The following is a 24,297-nucleotide window of genomic DNA, read 5'->3' on the forward strand; positions in this document are numbered from 1 at the left end:
AGGCAGATTATTATCTGAATGGTGTTAGATTAGGAAAAGGGGAGGTGCAACGAGACTTGTACATCAGTCACTGAAAGTGAGCATGCAGGTACAGCAGGCAGTGAAGAAAGCTAATGGCATGTTGGCCTTCATTGCAAGAGGATTTGAGTTCAGGAGCAAGGAGGTCCCACTGCAGTTGTACAGGGCCCTGGTGAGACCGCACCTGGAGTATTGTGTGCAATTTTGGTCTCCTAATTTGAGGAAAGACATTATTGCTATTTAGAGAGTGCAGCGTAGGTTCACCAGGTTAATTCCCGGGATGGCAGGACTGACATATGATGAAAGAATGGGTCAACTGGGCTTGTATTCACTGGAATTTAGAAGGATGAGAGGGAATCTTATAGAAACATATAAAATTCTTAAAGGATTGGACAGGCTATATGCAGGAAAAATGTTCCTGATGTTGGGGGAGTCCAGAACTAGGGGTCACAGTTTAAGAATAAGCAGTAGGCCATTTACAATACAATCAATACAATCAGTTTTATTCATCACATTGCACATAAAGTGCAAGTGAAATGAATTTGTCAGCAGCGGTACAATGAGAAAGAACACACAATACACGATAAAAAATTAACACAAACATCCACCACAGCAATCATCACTGTGGTGGAAGGCACAAAAATTGGCCAGTCCTCCTCCATTTTCCCCCGTGGTCAGGACCTCAACCTTCCGCAGGGGAAAATGGAGGACATTTAAGACTGAAATTAGGAAAAACCTCTTCACCCCGAGTTGTGAATCTGTGGAATTCACTGCCACAGAAGGCAGTGTAGGCCAATTCACGGAATGTTTTCAAGAGAGAGATTTAGATCTTAGGGCTAAAGGAATCAATGGATATGGAGGAAAAGCAGGAACGGGGTACTGAATTTAGATGATCAGCCATGATCATATTGAATGGTGGTGCTGGCTTGAAGGGCTGAATGGCCTATTCCTGCACCTATTTTTCTATGTTTCTATAAATGTTTTCTATGGGCATGTAAAATAACAAGCAGGTTGTGAAGTGGGGTGAGTCTGATTCAGGAACAAAGTAGTGATGCAAGCACAAAGCACAGCTGAAATACTTGATGCATACATTATATATGTACTTAAAATGAAATTCTCATTAAAATGTGAAGCATAATGCATGGAGTGAAAAATGATAGAGGAGGTGCTGAAAATTCTGGCTATTTTTAAAATAGATTTCACCTGCTTTGGATGGTATGCATCCCAGTTTAATGAGAAAAGTGGGAGTGAAGAATGCAGAAGGGATCACCTCTGTGTCCTCCCTGGATAGGGGTGGTATGTCTGAGCCTTGAAGAATAACACACATTACAATTTTAATTGGCGTGAAAGAACGAATCCTACATCTACTGGACAGCCAGATAAACCTCAGTTATGAACATCTGACTCAATAAAAGAATGCTACCATAAATTTGTTAAAGGTGGATTGTGTATGACTTTTCTGGTTTGATAAAAGGACATTAACTTAAACATTAGCTCTGGTTCTCTCCATACAGATAAGGTCTAAATTGGTATGTCTGCAGCATTCTCGTTTTTTTTTGTATGTTTGATGAGCCTGTTTGAAAGGCTAAAGTGTAGATTTTCTATCTCTAGTTCTTTTGAGTAATTTGATAAAGAACTACATGACAAGAGATAGCAAGGTTGAAGTCCAACAGACAGCAAGATTCGTTTGCTCGTGTGTCAGACGACGTATAGCTCACTGTTGGCTTCTGTCTTCGTCCAACATGTTGACAGAATTGGTCACCCGATGCGTCACAGAGTGCATCGTGTTGTCGTTTCCAGGGATTGCCACGAGGAGGCTTCTGTCGAAATAATAAAAGGGGCAGTGACTAGGACGAGGAGAAATTGGTTCAAACAATAAGCAAGAATTTATGGAAATGGTTTCTTTTCCAGCTCTTTGGAGATTAATACCAGGTCTTCTGTGGCTGGTTCATTCCATTGGAATGGAAGTCAGAGCTCCACTATCTGCACCACTTTGGCGATTGGTGGAAGATTTGTTAAGATTTTATAAATAAGACAAAATATAAATAAAAATGGAATAAATAAGATTTATTTTAAATAAAAGGAATGCTGCTCCAAAATACCAGGGAAAACCAAGTATGGACTTCTGAGGAGTATCCCATCTATTTTAAATGTTTAAAAAAAAGGACCGTAGAGTAGTTATTGTCAGTAGCATGCTTAACAATAGCTTGCATAACATTAGAAATTTAATCTGGGGATTTTTAATTATGAAAATTACATCGCATCATCAACAAGAAAATCAGATTGGAAAAAGCAGCTGCAATTGTGCAAATCATATGTAATTCTCTCTGGATGGATATTTGATTCAAATCCTTCAATGAGAGGTCCACGTTAAACGTGATCATCATTTAAAAACAGTGGAAGCACAACCTTTATCTACTACCATAATACATTCATTCAATTATAGCTTCTACTTATTTTATTACGGTAGTCGCAAAATACAGTTCAACATTAGGGAATTTAAGGCATCAAACTTGTTTTGATGTTAAGTAAATTTAATTATTTTGTGAAGACAGTTAACTTGCAATGATATAAAAATGCAACATTCCTACAATACAGGCACAATGTTAAAATCAACAGAACACATTATGTGAATACAAACAAGAAATCTAGTTGATGTAATCATCAAGATCCTACTTGGCCAAAGGTTATTTAAATCTGTTGAAAGCACAAGCTTATTCAAACAGATCAGAGTACAAAAGTCCAAACAATGCACTTTGGTATCCAATTAAACAGGAAATTCAGTGACTACAGCTGAAAGCTAAAGGTTCGGTCATGGTGGACAGACTCTGGTCAATTATGGAAATATTTCAAGCACTCCCTCCATGGTTTCTTATATTTGGAATATTCATCCCAGTTTCTCTGCTCTTGTTGCTGATAATTGCTTTCTTCAGCCTGGAACTAATGAAAGGTATGTTAAAGAATTGCAGATTTTTTCTACATCATATTCAAACGCACACTTGAAAAGATTGGAGGACAAGTTATTAGAGCTAATAGATGTGAAAATAGCTACAAATGTAATTGTAAAATCAAAACACAAATTATTAACGAGGCTGGAAAGCTGCATGAACCTTACCATAATTCCAACATTGTAATAAGTAGGCACACAAAAATGCTGGAGAAACTCAACGGGTGCAGCAGCATCTATGGAGCGAAGGAAGTAGCTTCTCTCAAAAAAGTGCCTCGTATTTAGTTTGGAATTAAGCTTTATTCAAAATGATTTTAATTACTTTAAGATCCTCGGTTCTTCCAAGAATAAATTTCCCCTGCGCATGCATGAGAATCGGCAGTTTATTTGTTTGCAGTGCGACACGCTACTTATTTTTAACTCCTTCAGCTTAGAGATTCATCAGCCTGGTGATCTGGACATACACTTTGACCATGCTTTGTTGAGAATCAAAACTCTAGATTGTTCTCAAAAGGACAAAGTGCTTTCTGGAGAACATGGATGGGTGACATTTTGGGTCGAGACCCTCCTTCAGACTGATTGTAGTGGAGGAGATGAAAGCTGTGAGAGGCAGGACCAAGTGCGGCAGGTAATAGGTGAACACGGCGAGAGGGGTTCCGTTCCACATTCACCTTCAAGAATTTGGTGAAACAGCAGCAGTTATTGATTGTAGCAAATTAAATGGCCAGTTTAGAAATTACTAAATATTAGGAATGAGATAAAAACAAACAGGACAAATCCAGAACATGATATTGAAAAACAAATTTACGTATGCTGAAAATCAATACTTAAAATAAAAGGCAGGAAACACTCAGCAGTTGTGGAGAAAGACATGGTTAACATTTCAGGTCAATAACCCAGAGGCAGAACCATGAAAAAGTAGACAAAAAAGCATGCTTAAACTTTCCAATTAGAGAGAGGGATTGAAAGAACAATGGGATTTTCTGAGGTAGTGGAGACACATGACACAGACTGGTATCAACTAGGTGAGCATGCTGAAGGCTTGTTAATGGCAGCTCATCTATTTATAATATGCAGTTTTGTCAGTGCCTGAATGCTATTTTAGTGATCTGATTCTCTGCTAGATATCTCAGATCATTGTTTTGGAGGCGAAATAATTAAGTTTCAGCCACCTATTTTAGCTATGGTAGAGATTCTTCAATTGAATGTGGGAGTTCGGCGGGGGTGAACAAGGAGAATCCTATTTTAATTGTGGTGGCAGAGAAAAGGTTTGAGCAGAGCAGGAAATGGGACACAGGTTAGGTCTGCTGCACCTTTCCCCCAGCAGCAGGCCCAGCCCCTGCTCGTCCCTGAGGACCAAAGAGGGTAGAAAGAGTCGTCGTTGACGGACACAATGAACAAAGGGCCGGTAAGAGGAACAGGGATCTTACTTTACATACCCGCAAGGTTGGTTGAGGGCTGCAGAAGGCACCCCCGGGGCACAGCACAGTGAGTGACGACGATTCGCTGATTGATGCAAGGATCCAGAGCAAGGCGGTGGTGGCAACCTGGAGCTTGACTGGATCGGACACAGCTCCCTTAGCGCGTGGACCAAATGCGGTCTGCAGTGACACGGAGCAGTGGTGGAGATCACCTACAAATTTGCTTGGCCAGGCTGACCTGGACAATGGATCTTTATGTACAGTAACACTTTGCTGAACTGTATGCAACAAAATAATTTCACTATACATGTGATAATAACGAACCATTGTGGGCCGTGTGAAGAGGATCACATGGTTGTGAAAAACATATTAGTAGCTCTGGAATGAAAAGCAATATTCTCAGAACAGATGTGACAAATGGTCAATGTGGGAGATAACCAAGTTAGCTGTAGGAGACTGTGTTTAAAATCCCCTAAAATTGAGAGTGCTAACAAGAAAGGATGAGTTTCATTTAAAGTTTCCAACATGCTAAGGAATGTTCACGTTGAATATAAAAGCAGTTGGGGGAGAACAAAAAAAATCTAAGATCGAGTAGGAATATGAATATTTTGTAGCGAATAAGTCAGAAAGTTCTATTAGATGAAATAACGTCCAGCCCGCAGCTGGACTGAAAATGAATATAATTCAAAAGTTAAAATGAGGTAAGTGTTGACAAGGCAAAGAAGAACATTAGATGATTTGTAGTTCAAGGACACGGGTAACCCAGCAATGGAAATGAAATCATGTTGGTCAAAGTTTTGAAATACCCAAAATAAAAGGAATTATTGAACGGGGACCAGATGTACAAAATCAAACTTGTATATTCCCATGATGATCCTTAAATGTGAAATGCAGTGAATAGAAAAACTGCAGTAGTTACTTTACAACAGTGCACAAGTTAATTTTAAATCGCAAGGCAGGGTGAGATATGCCTACACTGCATTAGGCCGAAGGACGTTCCCGACACAAAATGTCACCTATCCATGTTCTCTACATGCTGCCTGACCCTCTGAGTTACTCCAGAACTGCCTTATTTTTTTGCCAATACAGCATTATTATGTGATTACTCACAGATCAGCATTACTTACCCTGCATGCAGTTTTAAATTTTATAATTAAAAAATTAAGTAGATTTAGTTTCATGTCAATAGTCGATGGGCATAAGAGGAGCAAATATGTGGGGAGATTGAACGCAGTACTAATATGTTTGTCATAATTGGGGATTTTAACTTTCCCATTATTGACTTTGACTGTTATAGTGCAAAAGGTTTAGACTGGACAGAATTGGTCAAATGTGTTCAGGAAAGTTTACTCAGGCAATATGTAGATGCCCCAACAGGAGTGGGCTGCACTTGACCCAGTCTTAGGAAATTAGGAGGGGCAAGTGGCTGAAATAATCGTGGGGTTAGCCTTTTGGGATCAACGACCACTGTTCCGTTATCTTTAAGATAGTTATGGATAAGTCAGGGTGGGCCTGCCAGTAAAAATTCTAAGGTAAACCCAAAATGCTGGAGTAACTCAGCGGGACAGGCAGCATCTCTGGAGAGAAGGAATGGGTGACATTTCAGGTCAAGACCCTTCTTCAGACTGATATCAGGGGAGGGGGCAGGTCAGAGATAGAATATAGTCGGAGACAGTAAGGCTGGTGGGAGAACTGGGAAGGGATGGAGAGGGAAAGCAAGGGCTATTAAATTAGAGAAGTCAATGTTCATACCGTTGGGTTTAAGCTACCCAAGCAAAATATGAGGTGCTGTTCCTCCAATTTGCGCTGGGCCTCACTTAATGAAGTTTTATGTAGATAAATGTGAGGTGCTGCATTTTAGGAAGTCTTACCAAGGCAAGACCTTCACAATAAATGGCAGGACTTTGGGGGAATGTTGTAGAGCTGAGGGATATAGGAATGCGGGCACATCTATATTACTATAACTCTGTGTGTGTGTGTGTGTGTGTGTGTGTGTGTGTGTGTGTGTGTGTGTGTGTGTGTGTATGTGTGTGTGTGTGTGTGTGTGTGTGTGTGTGTGTGTGTGTGTGTGTGTGTGTGTGTGTGACAGAGAGAGACAGAGAGAGACGGAGAGGGAGAGAGGGAGGGAGGGAGGGAGAGAGGGAGAGGGAGAGAGGGAGAGAGGGAGACGGAGACGGAGACAGAGAGACACAGAGACAGAGAGACACCGAGAGACACAAATAAATTAATATTGAATTGCTTAACTTGCTATTCTGCTGTACTGCTTACAGCTGCAAGAACGTGTAGCAATCGGGCTATAGGCCTATTGCGAGTTTATGTACAGGGACATATCTATCCATGCACTGTATACTTGTATTTATGCATTTTAAATATGTATGTCATGTTTTATACTTTGGCAATATAACGATGTATTTTATCATGCCAATAAAGTTTTTAAATTGAAAAAAAATTAAATTGAATTGAGAGACAGAGAGAGAGAGACAGAGAGACCGAGAGAGACAGAGAGAGACCGAGACAGAGAGAGACCGAGACAGAGAGAGACCGAGACAGAGAGAGAGAGAGAGACTGAGACAGAGAGACCGAGAGAGAGAGAGATCTGGGCACAATCTGGTTAATTCCTATTTTCTTCTGTCTTCCCATTTTCACACATTCTACTCACATCTTCCCGTCGCATTCCCACCTACATTTCCAAACTTTTTAATTGTTTAAAGTTTTAAAAACAGCCCGAAAACTCACCCATTTCGGAAAAAAACCAGAGTGACGTCACAATGCACTCGCAAGGCAGGACGAGACACTCCGGGAGGGAGGGACACTCCAGCACTCGCGGTGGCGCCGGCTGCCAGCGCCCGACATGGAGGGTGGTGCTGGAGCTGGACTGAGGGCCGAGCCCGGGGCTTGGGATGGGGCCGTGACCGGGGCCGAACAAGAATCCGCCGCTGGAACCAAGGACGAGCCTGGGTCCGGGGTCAGGGACGAGCCCGGAGATGAAGTTGTAGCCTGCACTATAGCCCAGGCGGCGGCCAAGCTGACGGCTGGAAGCTACATCCAGGGCCGGGTCCAGTACGAGAACCAGGCCGAGTTCCAGGCCCTGCCGCTGCTCTACGACCTGGGTAGGTCCTGGGGCAGGGAATGGGAGTGAGAGGAGGAGGATGAGGGAATGAGGAGGAAGATGGGGTGAGGAGTGGGGTGGTAGAGGGAAATGGAGTGGGAGAGGGGGAGGGGTGGAAGAGGATGCCTCCTCCCTACCTACCCTCACTCCCACCCTCTCTACCCCCCTCCCTCTCTCTCTACCCTCCTCCCTCTCTGCCCCTCTCCCGCCCTCCCCTCCCTCTCTATCCCTATTCCCCTTCCTTTCTGCCGCCCCTCCCTCTAGGGATTACAGAGGGAGGGTGAAGATGAAGAGGAGGGAGTGCTGGGGGATGAGGAGAAATGAGCCAAGCCTGCGCAGTTGCGGGCTATGCTATATTGGGTTGGGGGAACACCTTGCGTGGGGGAACGGGTGTGTGTCGGAATCTTGCGTTGGGGAGTCTGCACTTGGTCAAGTAGTTCATTAAAAGTGGTAGATAAGGTGGCCAAGCAGATGTTTGGCACATTGACTGTCATCGGTCAGGGTTTTGAGAATAGAAGTTGGAATTTTATGTTACAGCGAGACCACAGATCGAGTACTATGTTCAGTTCTGGTCATCATGCTATAGGAAATATGTTGTTAAACTAGAAAGAGTGCAGCGAGGATTTACGAGAATGTTGCCAAGACTTGAGAGCTTGAGCTATAGGGAGAGGCTGAGCAGGCTCGGACTGTATTCCTTGGAGCATTGGAGGATGAGGGGTGATCTTATAGGTGTATAAGATCATGAGGAGAATAAATAGGGTAGATGCAGTCTTTTACCCAGATAGGGGGTAGAGGACAGGTTTAAGGTGAGAGGGGAAGGATTTAATAGGAATCTGAGGGACAACTTTTTCACAAAGATAGGTATATGGAATGAGCTGCTGGAATACAGTAGGTAGCCGAGGCAGAAACAAGATTTAAAAGACACTAGACCAAGTGCAGACCTGTTGGGTCTGCTCCCCCAACACAAGATTCCACCACTCACCCGTTCCCCCAACGCAATATTGCACCACACACGCATAGCCCCCAACTGCGCAGGCACGGCAGCTCCCTCTACCACCCCACTCCATCTTCCTCCTCATTTCCCTCATCTTCCTCCCCACTCCCATTCCCTGCCCCAGGACCTACCCAGGTCGTAGAGCAGCACCAGGGCCTGGAACTCGGCCTGGTTCTCATACTCGGCCCGGCCCTGGCAGTAGATTCCAGCCGTCAGCTTTGCCGCTGCCTGGGCTCCAGTCCAGGCCCTGACCATCTCCAGGCTCATCCCTGACCCCGGACCCAGGCTCGTCCTTGGTTCCAGCGACGGCTTCTTTCTCGGTCCCAATCACTGCCCCTTCCCAAGCCCCGGGTCGGCCCTCACTCCAGCACCACCCTCCCCACCGGGCGTCGGCAGCCACCGCCACTCCTTGTTCACTGCGAGCATGGGAGTGTCCCTCCCCCCAAGAGTGTCCCGTCCCGCCTTGCAAGTGCATTGTGACGTCACTCAGGTTTTTTTTCTGAAATGGGTGAGTTTTCGGGTTGTTTTTGAAACTTGAATTGATTATTAACTTCAGAAATATAGGTAGGAATGCGACGGGAAGATGTTTATCGCCTCGACTGGAAAAATGTGAGTAGGATGTGTGAAAATGGGAAGGCTGTGGCCTAGCGTTTGGAAGTAAAAAGGAATTAACCAAATTGACACCCACACAGCCACGAACAAGACGAAGACTTAGTATTATAGATATTTGCACAAGTACAATGATAAGACAGACTTAGAGGGATATGGGATAAATATGGCTTGGTGGGACTAGGGTAGATGGGACACCTTGTTCGGAACAGGCAAGCTGGGCCAAAGGGACTGTTTTCATGCTCTATAATTTTAATTTTCAAGTAGCTAACTGATTATAATTTTTGAATCACTGGACCATTAATAAGTGTGAGCGAGTGAGCGTGCGTGCGTGTATCATACACAAAACAGGTCAGTGGTTCCTGTCTTCCATTCCATTAAGTGTCAGGCACATGCAATCAGCATCAGCTCTATTTTTGTGTGATCAGAAGAGCACCCTCCTCACCCTCATAAAATAAACTGATTTTAGAAACATACGTAGAAAATAGGTGGAGTAGGCCATTCGGCCCTTCGAGCCAGCACCACCATTCACTATGCTCATGGTTGATCATCCAAAATCAGTACCCTTCCCTGCTTTTTCCTCATATCCCTTGATTCCGATAGCCCTAAGAGCCATATCTAACTCTCTCTTGAAAACATCCAGTGAATTGGCCTCCACTGCCTTTTGTGGCAGAGTATTCCACAGATTCACAACTCTCTGGGTGAAAATGTTTTTCCTCATCTCAGTCCTAAATGGCCTACCCCTTATTCTTAAACTGTGACCCCTGGTTCTGGACTCACCCAATATCGGGAACATTTTGCCTGCATCTAGCCTGTCCAATACCTTAAGAATTTTATATGTTTCTAAGATGCCCTCTCATCCTTCCAAATTCCAGTGAATACAAGCCCAGTCGACCTAGTTTTTCATCATATGTCAGTCCCGCCATCTCGGGATTTAACCTGGTGAACCTACGCTGCACTCCAATAGCAAGAATGTTCTTCCTCAAATTAGACCAAAACTGCACACAATACTCCAGGTGTGGTCTCACCTGGGCCCTGTACAACTGCAATAGGTCCTCCTTGCTCCGATACTCAAATCCTCTTGCTATGAATCCTGTCAACGTGTCATTTGCTTTCTCCACTGCCTGCTGTATCTGCATACTTACTTTCAGTGACTGATGTACAAGGACACCCAGGTCTCGTTGCACCTCCCCTTTCCCTAACGTGACACCATTCAGATAATAATCTGCCTTCTTATTCTTGCCAACAAAGTGGATAACTTTACACTTATCCACATTCTACTGCATCTCTCTTGCAGTCTGTCACTGCATCTGTCTTGCAGCCAACCTATCGAAGTCACCCTGCAACCTCAAAGCATCCTCCTCGCAGCTCACTCTGCCACCCAGCTTTGTGTCTTCTGCAAACTTGGAGATGTTAAGTTTAATTCCTCTGTTTAAATTGTTTATATATATTGTAAATAACTGGGTTCCCAGCACTGAGCCTTGCAGCACCCCAATAACATTGCTAAATGTTTTCTCAAATGAAACAAATAACCATGTGCAAAATTTGTGCAGGAAGAATTTCAGCTTGACTATCAAAATCTTTCAACCTTTTACCTATGGTAGAACATCTGAGGGTTATGCTTCAGTTATGTACTGCATTGGTTTTGCATGTACAATATTGTCTTATATAGAGAACAATGAAAACATGTTAACATCAGTTCAGAAGAGATTTATTGGATAAATACCAGGAATAGGTATGTTGTCTTATTAGGATAGGTTGGACAGATGAAACTTACATGAGTTGACGTTTCAGTGACTGAGGGGGAGGGGGACACCTGGATTGATTCAAGATCCCAAGAGATTTTGACAGTGAGTGATGTGGAGAGGATTTAAAGCCACTGGTCACTCATTTAAGACGTAGAAGAGGCAATGTTTTTTTCTGAGCCGTTTTGGACCTTCAAAAGGTTGTGCACATCAGGTTTTTGAATAATTTTAAGGCACAAGCAGATAGATTCTTGATAAGCAAGAGGTTAAAGGTTGTTTGGCTGGACAGAAATGTGGAATTTATGTTACAATCAGATCAGCATGCTTTTATTGAATTTGTAGTGCAGGCTCAATACACCAAGTGTCCCACTCCTTTTCTAATCTGTATGCCTGTACAAGAGTAAAATAAAATTCTTTCTGAAGATAATTAATAATTTGTTTCCCCACCAGTGAACAATGAAATAACAATGAACGAAGATCTGAATTACTTTATTAAAGAACACTTTTTCTCCAAGCATTCAACTGAATACAGAGCACAGAATAAAATGCATAACAATTAAATCTCTCAAGAGATACTTACAAAAGTGAACCTGTCATTAATGCCTTCAGAAGAATTGCTTAAGATGGAACCAACGAGGCAAAATTACCAAGATGAACCATTTGATACTCTACAGGAGTACCAAACTGTCAAGTATTATATTGGTGGATAATTTTACTTCAATGTTCCATACAGTTTATCTCAAACCCAAGAAAATACAAGATCTTATATTATATTTATTCTTCAGATCTATTCAGATGAAAGAGCTAAATATCTGAGATTTCACAAAAAATAAAAAGTATGAAATTAATGATGTTGTTTAATTGAAGTTAAATATTAACACTAAGCACCCAGAGATTTGTAGGTTTGGAAGAATTTAATTATTTATGTTTTCTAGAGCAAATGTATCAGCACACTAGTTCACAGATCCTCTCATATAATGCCCCCACAGATCAAAAGAAGCTGAACATTCCTGTCACACTTGAAGTTTGTGTACATATTATGTAAACACATCCTTTGTTGATCTGCTCTCAACAAGTTCCATTCACTCAACCTTCATTGCAAAGCTCTGCATGGCACTAGGGATTTATGTAACAGAATACCACCAGGCTAGAGAATGGGATGGTTCATAGCAAGCCCCTATAAACTGTAATGAGTAAGTCACTTTGCCAACAAGAAGAAAAAAAGCAACAAAAAAACTTAGGGCATTCAAATCTACACAAATCCTTAGATCTAATAGCCTCCATCTGAGTTCGAAAAGGAAATGACAGTAGAGTGGATGGATGGAAAATTCCATCTGTTCTTGAATATCCCTGATGTGGAAGATAGCAATATGACACCCATCACAAGAGAAGGAGGGAAAATTGAAAATACATATGCTTGTCAGCTTGACAAATGTTCACAACATGTTGAACATGACATGTAGAAAATCATGATAGAGCCGTGTTGATATGAAACTAACTTCTTATGTTTTGAACATCAAAATAAGTTTGACATATTTGATCTTCCAATAGAGAGAAGAGGTAACCAGTGAATGTATTATGTCCATATGTAGATCTTTCTTACAACAAATGGTTGTTTAATGAAGGTTGGTGATCATGAAATGGCAGATCAGGCTGGTGTCAGTCTCATTTCATAGGTTCTCTAACATTGCAATACAGCTCACAGGCATTGTTTCTTTGAGATGTCAAAGAATTGCATTTTAAAATGTTTAAAATCACAAATTCCTTACAATATTTGCACTTTATTGGAATAGTTATCTATTTAAAGCAATTAAACTTTGTTAGACACAAAAAGCTGGAGTAATTCAGCGGGACAGGCAGTATTTCTGGAGAGAAGGAATGGGTGATGTTTCGGGTCGAGATCTTTCTTCAGACATCTCGACCCGAAACGTCACCCATTCCTTCTCTCCAGAAATACTGCCTGTTCCGCTGAGTTACTCCAGCTTTTTGTGTATCTTCGGTTTAAACCAGCATCTGCAGTTCCTTCTTACACAATTAAACTTTGCTTCTCTGTAAGATGATATCCATCAAATTATCTTTGGCAAAAGTGCCATTTGAAAAGTTTGAAAATATAGTCAAACATACCAACAAAGTCAGATCAAACATATTTTAAGCAAAATTTATTATTTTTTTCAAACAGGATTACATGAAGAATACCACAACACAACATTTAAGCAGCCAGAGTGCTATTTTGGTTGTTTGCCTACATACAAGGGTTCAAAGCATAAAAACACAGTCATCAGGATTCAGTATTGCTTTGCATTTGTTTAAAAGCAAAGGATTCTGCCATATTATCTACAGAAAAGACAAAATAAAACAGGTTATTTTTTATACTTTAAATCTTCCTCAAAAATTAGACAAAGCCTTTAGAACTGCACCACAATTCACCTATTAACAGCTACACTCTAAAGCTTAATCTGTCGTAGTAAGAACATAAAAGATTTATAGAAATGTATTCAATATTATGATTTGGCTTTTCAATTGAAGAAATATGATTTAAAAGTATTAAATTTTAAGCTCACTATGAAAGTTTGTTATAGAACTATTAATAGAAAAGTATTCTTTTCCAGTATGGATATCCTAGTTCCACGGATGTCTTAAGAAAATATAATAGTAAATGAGTAACAGTGCAAAAATTTATTGGAATGATACTTGCCCTTGTCAGGCCCCCTTCATTTTTTTTTGCGTAATAGGTGGCACAGGAGATTTGTTTTAAATAGACTTAATTCTCTCAACTGACAGGTTAAAGAGAAGTCTTTCCATATTTCTCTTTTCCACAATATTTGGTAACTACTTGATCATGCTAAAAAAAAGTTTCTGCAACAACAGGTTTACACATATTCAGGTTCTGAAACTGTATCTAAATTAGTTGTAACATTCTGTACAAATCTTCAAAGAAACCTACTTTATAGCCTTTGTAATATTTGCTTGTGGAGACTAAATTTTAATGGCGTAGAAGTCATACATTAATAGGCCAACACATTAGTAGAGTGAATGATCAAAATATTGGCTAATTATTTTAAATGTTTAAATAGGAGGATGAGTTTCTACAGATCTTTGACATCTTCAAATGTTCACACTTGGCTGCAATATTGATCATTTTCCAAGCTCAGTGGCAATTTTTCTTTATTGATCATGGCAGTGGTCACTTTAAAGTTCAAGATCCTTTGTTCTGTTCAACCAACAATCATTTCTGAAAGTAAACAGCACAAATTAGATAAATCGCATCTAAAATAATTTACTAAATTTCCTAATCTCCAATAAAATTCTTCTAGTATTTATTTTTTCTTGGTATCTGCTAATTCTTCCAAAGGTCTATTTTATTATGTATAAGAATTTAACCTGATGCTGTGGGGTTCAGCTCAATGAACTCTTACACAACAGCAGTTATAATAATTTGCGTGCATAAAAAAGTATGCTTTCAGATTCTTAAACCAATGAAATTAAACCAAAGCATCAAAAATACTAAATGTGGTAAGCATAAGATGCACTCAGTTAATTTCAATTTATGGAGTTCACTCAACAATTCATTCTAAAGTGTTAATTGAATGTAATCCTTTTGATGCCAGAATTAAAAAAAGATAGATCACCCTTTAAAAAAATTAATTCATGTTTACTGAGGTCCAGAATTTTTTGAGGCATTATAGTACTTTAAATTAAAAACGAATAAAAGTAAAACTTTCAGGTAGTCATTTTAAGCCTAGAATTTTTCAGGGTGGACATTTGACAATGACAAGATGGATTACAGGTAGGACATAGGTAGTTTTGTAACGTGGTATCAAGCCAACAACCTTTCCTCTAGTGTCAGTAAAATACAGGAGACGGTCAGATTTCAGGAAGCAGGGAGAAGTGTATGTCCCAGCCTGTATGCATAATGCTGAAGTGCGCTGGTCGAAAGATTCAAGTTGATGGGTGTAAACATCACTAACATTTTGCCCTGGCCCAACCACACTAACACCTCGACTTCCTCAGCTTGAAGCTTTGGGATGTCACCAAACTCTTACCAGTTTTTACAGATGCAACATGGACAGCATCTTATTCAGGCAATCACAGCTTAGTATGACAACTGCTCTGCCCAAGACTAAGAAATTGCAGAGAGCTCCGAATGCAGCCTGGTCCATCTTGCAAACCAACCATGGTTATTCAATTTCCACACTTGACTAATGCAATGCTCTTCCAGCCCAGAATTGGAGCAAGTTAATAGTGCTAACAAGTCACAATTAACTACCAATAATGTCCTTGCAGAATCTCAGAATTATTTTCACTTACACATCTCAACTACAGATCAGAAATAGCGGCTACTCAGACCAGATGTTGAATTCCTGATGTGCGTGAGAATGATTGTACTCGTCTTCAAGGCATCATTCTGAATAACTCAAAATTTCAAATTAAACAAAGGCTGGGCCAGTAGAAAATTCCCCATTGGCTGGAATCATACCTCGCTGCTATTTGTTAGATCTATTATTTCAGCTCCTGATACCAGTACTGGAGTTTGTATGGGCAGTTTTTCAGGCTCAGCCACCACAACAGTTTCATCAATTCTCTTTCCTTCATCACCGAGTGAAAAGTGAGACTGTCTGACAATAATGATGTTCTCAGTGCTGCTTGCAATGACAATGATTCACGCTGACCTGTTCCCAAGACCCAAATAATGTTCAATCTTGGACTGATTCTCTCGCACAAAATATGTTTATGTCATTGAACAGCAACAATTTGTAATTCGAGAACTACTGCTTTTTGTCATTTTAACATAATTATTGAAAACTCCAACATCAACAGGTTAATTCCCGGGATGGCGGGACTGTCATATGCGGAGAGAATGGAGCGGCTGGGCTTGTACACTCTGGAGTTTAGAAGGATGAGAGGATATCTCATTGAAACATTGTTAAGGTCTTGGACACGCTAGAGGCAGGAAACATGTTCCCGATGTTGGGGGAGTCCAGAACCAGGGGCCACAGTTTGAGAATAAGGAGTAGGTCATTTAGAACGGAGACGAGGAAACACTTTTTCTCACAGATAGTGATGAGTCTGTGGAATTCTCTGCGTCAGAGGGCGGTGGAGGCAGGTTCTCTGGATGCTTTCAAGAGGGAGCTAGATGGGGCTCTTAAAGATAGCGGAGTCAGGGGATATGGGGAGAAGGCAGGAACAAGGTACTGATTGGGGATGATCAGCCATGATCACATTGAATGGTGCTGGCTCGAAGAGCCAAATGGCCTACTCCTTCACCTATGGTCTATTGTCTAACACTGTCACATTAAGCAAAAATATAACTGGACATGCCTCAAGTGCAGCAAGTGACTACATCAAGTTCCCAAGGCTTGATTGACACTACTTGCAAAACCTTTGATGTTCACAATCCTTAGAACATAGAACAACACTGCAAAGAAACAGACCCTTTGGCCCACAATGTCCATGCCCAACATGACACCAAGTTAAATTAATGTACCCTGCCTGCACATGATCCTTATCCCATCATTCCCTGCATATCCACACGTGTATCTAAAAGCCTCTTAAATCTCCCTATTGTATCTGCCTCCACTACCACCTCTGGCAGCACATTCCAGGCACTCGCCATTGTTTAAAAAAGCTGCCTGGCATATCATCTTTAAATTTTGCCCATATCATCTTAAAGCTATGCAGTCTCGTCTTTGATGTTTCTACCCTGGGAAATCTGTTCTGACCATCTATCCTAACTATGCCTCTCAATAAGGATATAGATAAGCTAGGTGAGTGGGCAACAACTTGGCAACAACTTGGCAGATGAAATTTAATACTAATAAATGTGAAGTCATTCACTTTGGGAAAAAAAATGATAGGGCAAGTTATTTTCTAAATGAGGAGGAGCTGCGTTGTAATGCAACGCAAAGGGATCTAGGGGTATTAGTACATGAATCACTAAACGTTAGTATGCAGGTGCAGCAAGCAATCAGGAAGGCCAATGGAGTTTTGGCCTTTATTGCTAGGGGGATTGAGTATAAAAACACGGAGGTCTTGCTGCAGCTGTACACAGTATTAGTGAGACCACATTTGGAATACTGTGTACAGTTCTGGGGTCCATACTTAAGAAAGGATGTACTAGCCCTGGAGGCAGTGCAGCGAAGGTTTACAAGATTAATTCCTGCAATGAGGGGATTGACATATGAGGAAAGGTTAAGTAGGCTGGAACTCTACTCTTTGGAGTTTAGAAGAATGAGAGGCGATCTCATTGAAACATATAAGATCGTGAGGGGCCTTGATCGGGTGGATGCACCGAGGATGTTCCCAATGATCGGGGAAACTAGAACTAGGGGACATAGTTGCAGAATAAGGGGGGGCTCTTTTAAAACTGAGATGAGGAAGAACTTCTTCACCCAGAGGGTGGTTAATTTATGGAATTCACTGCCCCAGGGAGCAGTGGAAGCAGAAACTTTAAATATATTTAAGACTAAAATAGATGTTTTTTTAGCTGCCAAGGGGATAAGGGGCTACGGGGAGAGGGCAGGGATATGGACCTAGGTATGGTTAGTATAGTAAGACCTGAGTGATCTCCTGGACAAGTGTCGATCGCCTGGATTGGGGTCGGAGAGGAATTTCCCGGATTTTTTCCCCGAATTGGACCTGGGTTTTTATCCGGTTTTTTGCCTCCCCCAGGAGATCACGAGGTTCTTGGGGTGGAGAGGGGTGATAGCGGTATAAAGGGGAGGGTAGTGTCTTGTGTTCTGTGTCTTGTGTCTACTGTTTGTGGGGAAGTGTGTCTGTTTAGTGTTCAGCCATGAGCGAATGGCGGTGCGGGCTCGATGGACCTGGTGGTCTACTCTCGCACCTACTTTCTATGTTTCTATGTTCTATGTTTCTATGTCCACCTGGTTTCCCCTCAGCCTCCAACGTTTCAGAGAAAACAATTCAAGTTTGTCCAAGCTCCGAGGCATCGTCTCTCAAATCTCTTCTGCACCCTCTCCAAGACCTCCACATCCCTCCTCTAATGGAGTGACTGGAACTGTATAATACTCCAAATGCTATCTAGCCAATGACCAATAAAGCTGCAAAATGATTTCCCCAGCTGATGAAGGCAGGCATATCATACACTACCTTTACTACTATTTGTGTAGCCACTTTCAAGAAGCTATGTGTATCCCTCTGTGTATCAATGCTGTTAAGGGTCTTGCCATCAATTGTATACTTTCCCCTTACATTCAAGCTCTCAAAGTGCAATGCCTTGCACGTGCTGCATCAATCTCCATCTGCCCAAAAGGATGGGTGACGTTCAATCTGAAGAAGGGTCCCGACCCAAAATTGCATCCATCCATTTTCTTCAGGGATGCTGCCTGACCCGCTGAGCTACTGCAGCACTTTATCACTGCATTCTTTGTTTCTTCCACATGTTTAGTTAAGTGCCAAGGTATAAACCTTAGAGAACATCACTGATTCTGAAGGTGGCTCAATGTAGCACTATTAGTATCAGAATAAATATATATATACACCTGCCTTTAAAAAAAACTTAGTAAATTGTGAAGCCATTGTTCTTACCAGCATGCCATTTTTTTCCCAGTTTAAGTATTGCATTTGTTTAATTCATCGGCTAAAGGGTTTCATTATCACTTGAAGCACCATTATTGAGATTTGCTAGAATTTAAAAATCTGCAATATAATCTAGAAGAATCATCTTTATCCAGTGCATTGATTCATTTCAGCAAGCTGATGTAGTGAGACTGCTTCCATTACAACTTCACGGGGTCTGATAGCAGTTGCTTGATCAATACGAGCAAGGTGATTTATAATAGTGGAACAAATGCATGTATATATTCAGGAGACAAATGCAGGAGATGCAAGAGACTACAGATGGTGGGATATTGAGAAAAAGAAAGACAGCTGGAGGAACTCAGTGGGTCAGGCAGCATCTGTGGAGGGAGGGTGGCGGTGGGGGGTACATGGTATGAGCTGCCAGAGGAAGTAGTTAAGGAAGGTACAAAAACATCCAAAAATATATTTGGGCAGGTACATAAATAGCAAAGGTTTACAGGGATATGGGCCAAATGGTGCATCTTGGTCAGCATGGATGATTTGGGTCAAAGAACCTGCTTCCACGCTGTATTCATTAGGAAATATATCTTCATTTCAGTTTACACACCATCCACTTTTCATTTATTGATCATTTTAAATTAACTCTAAGTTGATGGCTATTGCAAACAGAGTTTGTGAACACTGTGCACTGCAGTATTGCACATGCATCACTGAATGAAGTGATGATTGACAGTAACAAATAAAACCACACTCGAGGAGAAAGTGTGAAATTCCCATTACAAATTTTTGCAGCTTGTGACGTTGAATGGCAGTCAAAGGCAAATTTCAAAATTCTAGAAAACCATATTTTGTCTGAAGGTTTCAACTACAACTTTAAACAAAGTTCCACTGAATAATGTTAAAACAAAAACATGCAAAATAAATTAACATTCATACAAATTAAAGTACTTTGTATCTAGCATTGCAAAATAAATTGGTGAAATCAGACGATTTAAAAATGAAACGCACTAAACTCATGCAATAGATGATCTGCCATTTGAATGGAAACTGTTCAAATTAATGCAGGTTGCAAGGCAAAAGGCAAAATTGGCCCAATTTAGTATGTCATTTAGATGGCCAAGCACCGAACCGACGTGAATTGTTATATCTGCACGAGCTCTGAGTATTTTAAAATATAATCATTGCTGTACCACAGTATGGTACTGCATTCCAAAGTCCTTTTGTCAGTGATTATATTTTAAATAGTTATATAATAATAATAATAATAATAATATCTTTTATTGTCATTGCACGTCAGTGCAACGAGATTTAGTGTGCAGCTCCACTGATGTACAAGAAAGGTAAATAAATACAATACATAAATAAGCAAGCTAAATTGATTGACGTGACCATCTGAGGGAGACTGTCCAAAGGGGGGTGGGTGGGGGGGGGCACTCATTAGGGCCGGTTCAGAGCCGCTATAGCTCTTGGGATAAAACTGTTCCTGAGTCTGGAGGTTCGGGCGTAGAAGGCCTTGTAACGTCTGCCGGAGGGAAGTAGTTGAAACAGACCGTGGCAGGGGTGTGATGAGTCCTTATGGATGCTGAGGGCCTTCCTGAGGCACCGCGTGTGGTAGATGCCCTCCAAGGCTGGTAGCTCTGTCCCGATGATCCACTGCGCTCTGTTGACGACGCGCTGAAGAGCTCTCCTCTCCGCCTCCGTGCAGCTGAGATACCACACAGAGATGCCATACGTTAGTATGCTCTCTGTGGTGCAGCGTTAGAACGTTGTCAGCAGCTGTTGGGGCAGACCAGTCTTTTTTAATGTCCTCAGGAAGAACAGTCGTTGCTGTGCCTTCTTGACCAGCGCGGCGGTGTTTGTGGACCATGTGAGGTCTTCTGAAATGTGAGTGCCCAGAAACTTAAAGCTGGACACTCTCTCCACACTTTCCCCATAAATGGAGATTGGGGCGTATTCTCCAGAATAGGACCTCCTGACGTCAATAATCAGCTCCTTGGTCTTGGAGGTGTTTAGTGCCAAGTTGTTATTGGCGCACCAGTCCGCCAGGTTCTGCACCTCCGCTCTGTAGTTTGTTTCATCACCGTTGGTGATCAGCCCAATCACTGTTGTGTCGTCTGCAAACTTCACGATGGTGTTGGTGTCGAATGCAGGGACACAGTCGTGAGTGAAGAGGGAGTAGAGCATGGGGCTTAGTACACAACCCTGTGGTGTGCCGGTGCTCAGGGTGATGGTGGAGGACAGGTGCGGGCCCAGTCTCACTGCCTGCGGTCGCTCCATGAGAAAGTTCAGGATCCAAGCGCATATCGGTGAGCTGAGGCCTAGCTGGTGGAGTTTGGTGGTGAGCTTGGTGGGGATGACCGTATTGAATGCAGAGCTATAGTCAATGAAGAGCATCCTCACATACGTGCCCTGTCTGTCCAGGTGAGTCAGGACAGTGTGAAGGGCCAGAGAGATGGCATCCTCTGTCGATATCTTTGGTCAAGTGACAATAATTATACTTAACTACACTTGGTCCAATAGTGGACACTTGTTTGGTTTTCCAGCATATAACCATATAACAATTACAGCACGGAAACAGGCCATCTCGGCCCTACAAGTCCGTGCCGAACAATTATTTTCCCCTAGTCCCCTAGCATATATTGAAGCCTTTTGAGAGGAACACAAATTAAGGTTGTACCCATTCACAGTACATCGGAGAACACACTAGAGTACTATCATTTTTAATGGACAGAGAGAAAAAGAGGTGAAATTATAGCAGCCATTAAAAGCTAGTTGCCAACCAGGATTCAATGCATGTTCAAAGCTTGTATTCTCCCTCAAGTTAATTAAACTAAGTTAGAAAAGAAAGCATGCTAAGAAAGGAGCAGTGAGCTGCGAAAGGCATACCTGCTTTTATTATTTACTGCCTATGTAGATGCTGTATTCCCTTACCTTCACTCATTCATCCCCGTCCTCAGTGAGCTCTGTTTCTTTATGTACCACTACCCTGGTGACTGACATGTCTGGGTGCTGCTCTTTGGCTTCTTTTATAGCCTGGGCTAAGGCCTACCCAGAATTACAAACAATTTATAAAGGGATTTAAATAAAAAAATACAAGTCAAAATACACAACAAACAATGACACACTTAAATCAAGTTACAAATGTTATGATAAATAATAAAAATTAAAATGTGCAATTTAATCTTGTGTAAACCAAAAAACTAAAAATTAATAGTCCACTGGAAACGGCAAATAAAAAGGTTCTGGGTGGCTAAACTAGTTATTCATAGACAAATATCAAACTGGATACATATGGACAAGGTTTACTGGGGTATGAGCCAAATGCAGGCAAACAGGACTAGATAAGATGGGCCAAGTTGGTTGGCATAGATAAGTCGAGCTGAAGGGTTTGTTCTATGACTACTATATGATAATGCAAAGAGGTGTGTATGGTATTTCAATCAATTCCATCTAAGGAATAAAGATGACCATAACCATTGATCAGAGGAACATTTGTAACCACTCAAAGCCTCATTCAATTAGACTGTGGTAACACCATCAATTTCAGCTGTTAAATTTCATTAGTTTAAAAAATATATATTATTGTCATAGCTCTTATCGATATGCACGCACAGCCAGATAGAGCTCTTTGCTCCTCCACAGCTCCTTGCCACTCACTGAATCATTACAATTGCTGCTTTTTTCTGTCAATTGGCAGCATTTAAGAAAGCACACATTGCTTCAGGGTAACAGTTTTCAGCCGCATTACTGAATGGAAAAGGCAATGGACGAACTATTTAGAAGGAATGAATCCATAAAAATATTTAAAAGATGACATGCCCTTCAATACCTACCAATAAAGTTAGATTTTCAGTTCACTGGTCTATTTCAGGAGAGTCACCAAAAATGATTTTTAAAATAAAATGTCATGAAACAGTATATATTTACATGAAGTTCAACTTCATGTTCTTTTTTGCAACAGCGAGGTGACAATATACACTTTCAAGAGATCACTACAAATTGTTAAATTGGTACGTTGGCGTCGCATTAATTTTTCAGCAAACATTTATTTGCAATATCAAAATATATATATACTTATATTAATTACCTAACTTTACACAAACACATTAGCTCATTAACTTATCATAAGATGATCTGAAGCTCTAAATTTCTTTACTCCTGAACCCTTGCCACAAAAAAAAGGAACATTTTCATTCATCCAAATGTCACCAAAACCAATTAAATTTTACTTATTAAATTCATAACGCAAATGAATACTGCATACTGAATTTGTTTTGATGAAACTTTAGTATTTCCCAGTCAGCAGAACATTATTCTCATCCAATAATGCAAAATTCTCCATTTTGTCTCTAAATGCAATACTGAATTATGAAATCAATTTTTAAAGTTACTTGAAACAATGCAAATTCATAATGGGGAAATAAACTTACCTGATCGTGGTCTATGTCTGTATCCCCTGTGATGACAATTCGCTTTTCAATTCTAGTTTCAGAAACTCCACCTTTAACAGTCTAAAAGAAGGACATGACATCTATTTATTGTTTTTCACTTGTTTAACCAGTGGAAAGCCATTCTTATTTTCAGTCACACTTGTGTTCTCAGTTTTATTAACCTGACTATATCTCAGCAGCAAACAAATGCATCAGTCATTCACTACACGTGACCACAGATAAACTGAGGTTTTAAAATGGATTTTACTGAAATTTGATAGCAAATTGGCAGAATTCCCTCGGCAGTGGCGCTAGCACATGTACAGTCAGGTGAAACAAAGCTAACCAAATTATTGAAATGTTGAAGAGCAGTTTAAAACTGGAATTGGTAGTTGTAAGAGTGAATTCAATTGTAAATTGAATAGAGATAATGAGAGGGAGGCAAAAGATGGAAATGAGAGATGCATCTAAAAGGCAAAGATAGAAAATGTTTTTAAAAAGAGATCTATAATAATTAAAATCTTAAGATATGATTCCCAACTGTGAAAACTAATTTCCAGTGCCAGAGATTGTTTGACACTTAAGCCTTACATTTATTCGATGTTTTATTTTACAAGATTGGACAAGTCTAAATTTTTCAAGTGTGAACATATATTTCATACAAGTATATTAACCTCACAGCAGTCCATATTTGTGTGTTGAAACTCCATGATAGAGTCAAAGCAAAGCTTTTGGATACTTTGGACAACTTGGAAAAGTAATTTCCTGTTTCTTGCAAACTCGGAGCAAACAGGAGTTATCCAATTTACTATTTAATGATGAGTGCGTGGTCAAACCTTCAGCAAAATATGGTACATTACGTCCAAGAAAAGAAACTTTAATGTATTAAAGACAATTCTAAAAAAAGATACCATGATTTTATTTGGTGTCTGACGTTATTGCACCAACAGGAATCGGAAAAGATTGATATACTGCGCTGCTTTTCCAGTTTCCAAGAATCCAAGATTAGGCTTATCAAGCCTGCTTCTTGCATAATGAATTCTAATGCAAAATGTATCCCATGTATTTCTGATGGGAAATGCTATACAAATATTAACTTCCTACCACAGATCATCAGTTTAGTTTATTGTCACGTGTACCAAGGTACAGTGAAAAGCTTTTGTTGCGTACTATCCAGTCAGCAGAAAGACAACGTACGATTCCAATTGAGCCATTTAAAGTGTATAGATACATAAGGGAATAAAGTTTAACGTTTAAGGTAGAGCCAGCAAAGTCTGATTAAGGATAGTCCGAGAGTCACCAAAGAGGTAGACAGTGGTTCAGCACTGTTCTCTTGTTGTGGTATGATACCAGCTGGGAAGAAGACCCTGAATCTGAAGGTGTGCGTTTTCACACTTCTATACCTGTTGCCTGATGGGAGAGGGGAGAAGAGGGAGTGGCTAGGGTGCAACTCATCCTTGATTACACTGCTGGCCAAGCAATCAA

General features: G+C 40.9%; 1 protein-coding gene and 1 long non-coding RNA gene across 20 annotated transcripts in view; one reads left to right on the plus strand and one right to left on the minus strand.

Moving 5' to 3' along the window:
• The first annotated feature begins 2,744 nt into the window (after window positions 1-2,744).
• Window positions 2,745-11,691, plus strand: LOC116973315. The gene is made up of 2 exons (XR_004412037.1): window positions 2,745-2,968; window positions 11,294-11,691. It is a non-coding gene; the product is annotated as an uncharacterized LOC116973315 (long non-coding RNA).
• A 1,294-nt stretch (window positions 11,692-12,985) lies between these two features.
• epb41l2 (erythrocyte membrane protein band 4.1 like 2) overlaps window positions 12,986-24,297 on the minus strand; it is a 122,839-nt gene continuing 111,527 nt past the window's right edge. For 18 of the 19 annotated variants that reach the window (XM_033021273.1, XM_033021272.1, XM_033021259.1 and 15 more), the window contains 3 exons: window positions 22,813-22,893; window positions 21,314-21,427; window positions 12,986-14,075 (listed from right to left, as the gene is read on the minus strand). In XM_033021273.1, the coding sequence (XP_032877164.1) occupies window positions 21,320-21,427; window positions 22,813-22,893 (189 nt within the window). In that variant the 3' untranslated portion in view covers window positions 12,986-14,075; window positions 21,314-21,319. The remainder of the gene's footprint in view (window positions 14,076-21,313; window positions 21,428-22,812; window positions 22,894-24,297) is intronic. The other variant, XM_033021262.1, reaches the window with a different exon arrangement.

Source organism: Amblyraja radiata, chromosome 5, assembly GCF_010909765.2.
Source record: "Amblyraja radiata isolate CabotCenter1 chromosome 5, sAmbRad1.1.pri, whole genome shotgun sequence".
Classification (NCBI taxonomy): domain Eukaryota; kingdom Metazoa; phylum Chordata; class Chondrichthyes; order Rajiformes; family Rajidae; genus Amblyraja; species Amblyraja radiata.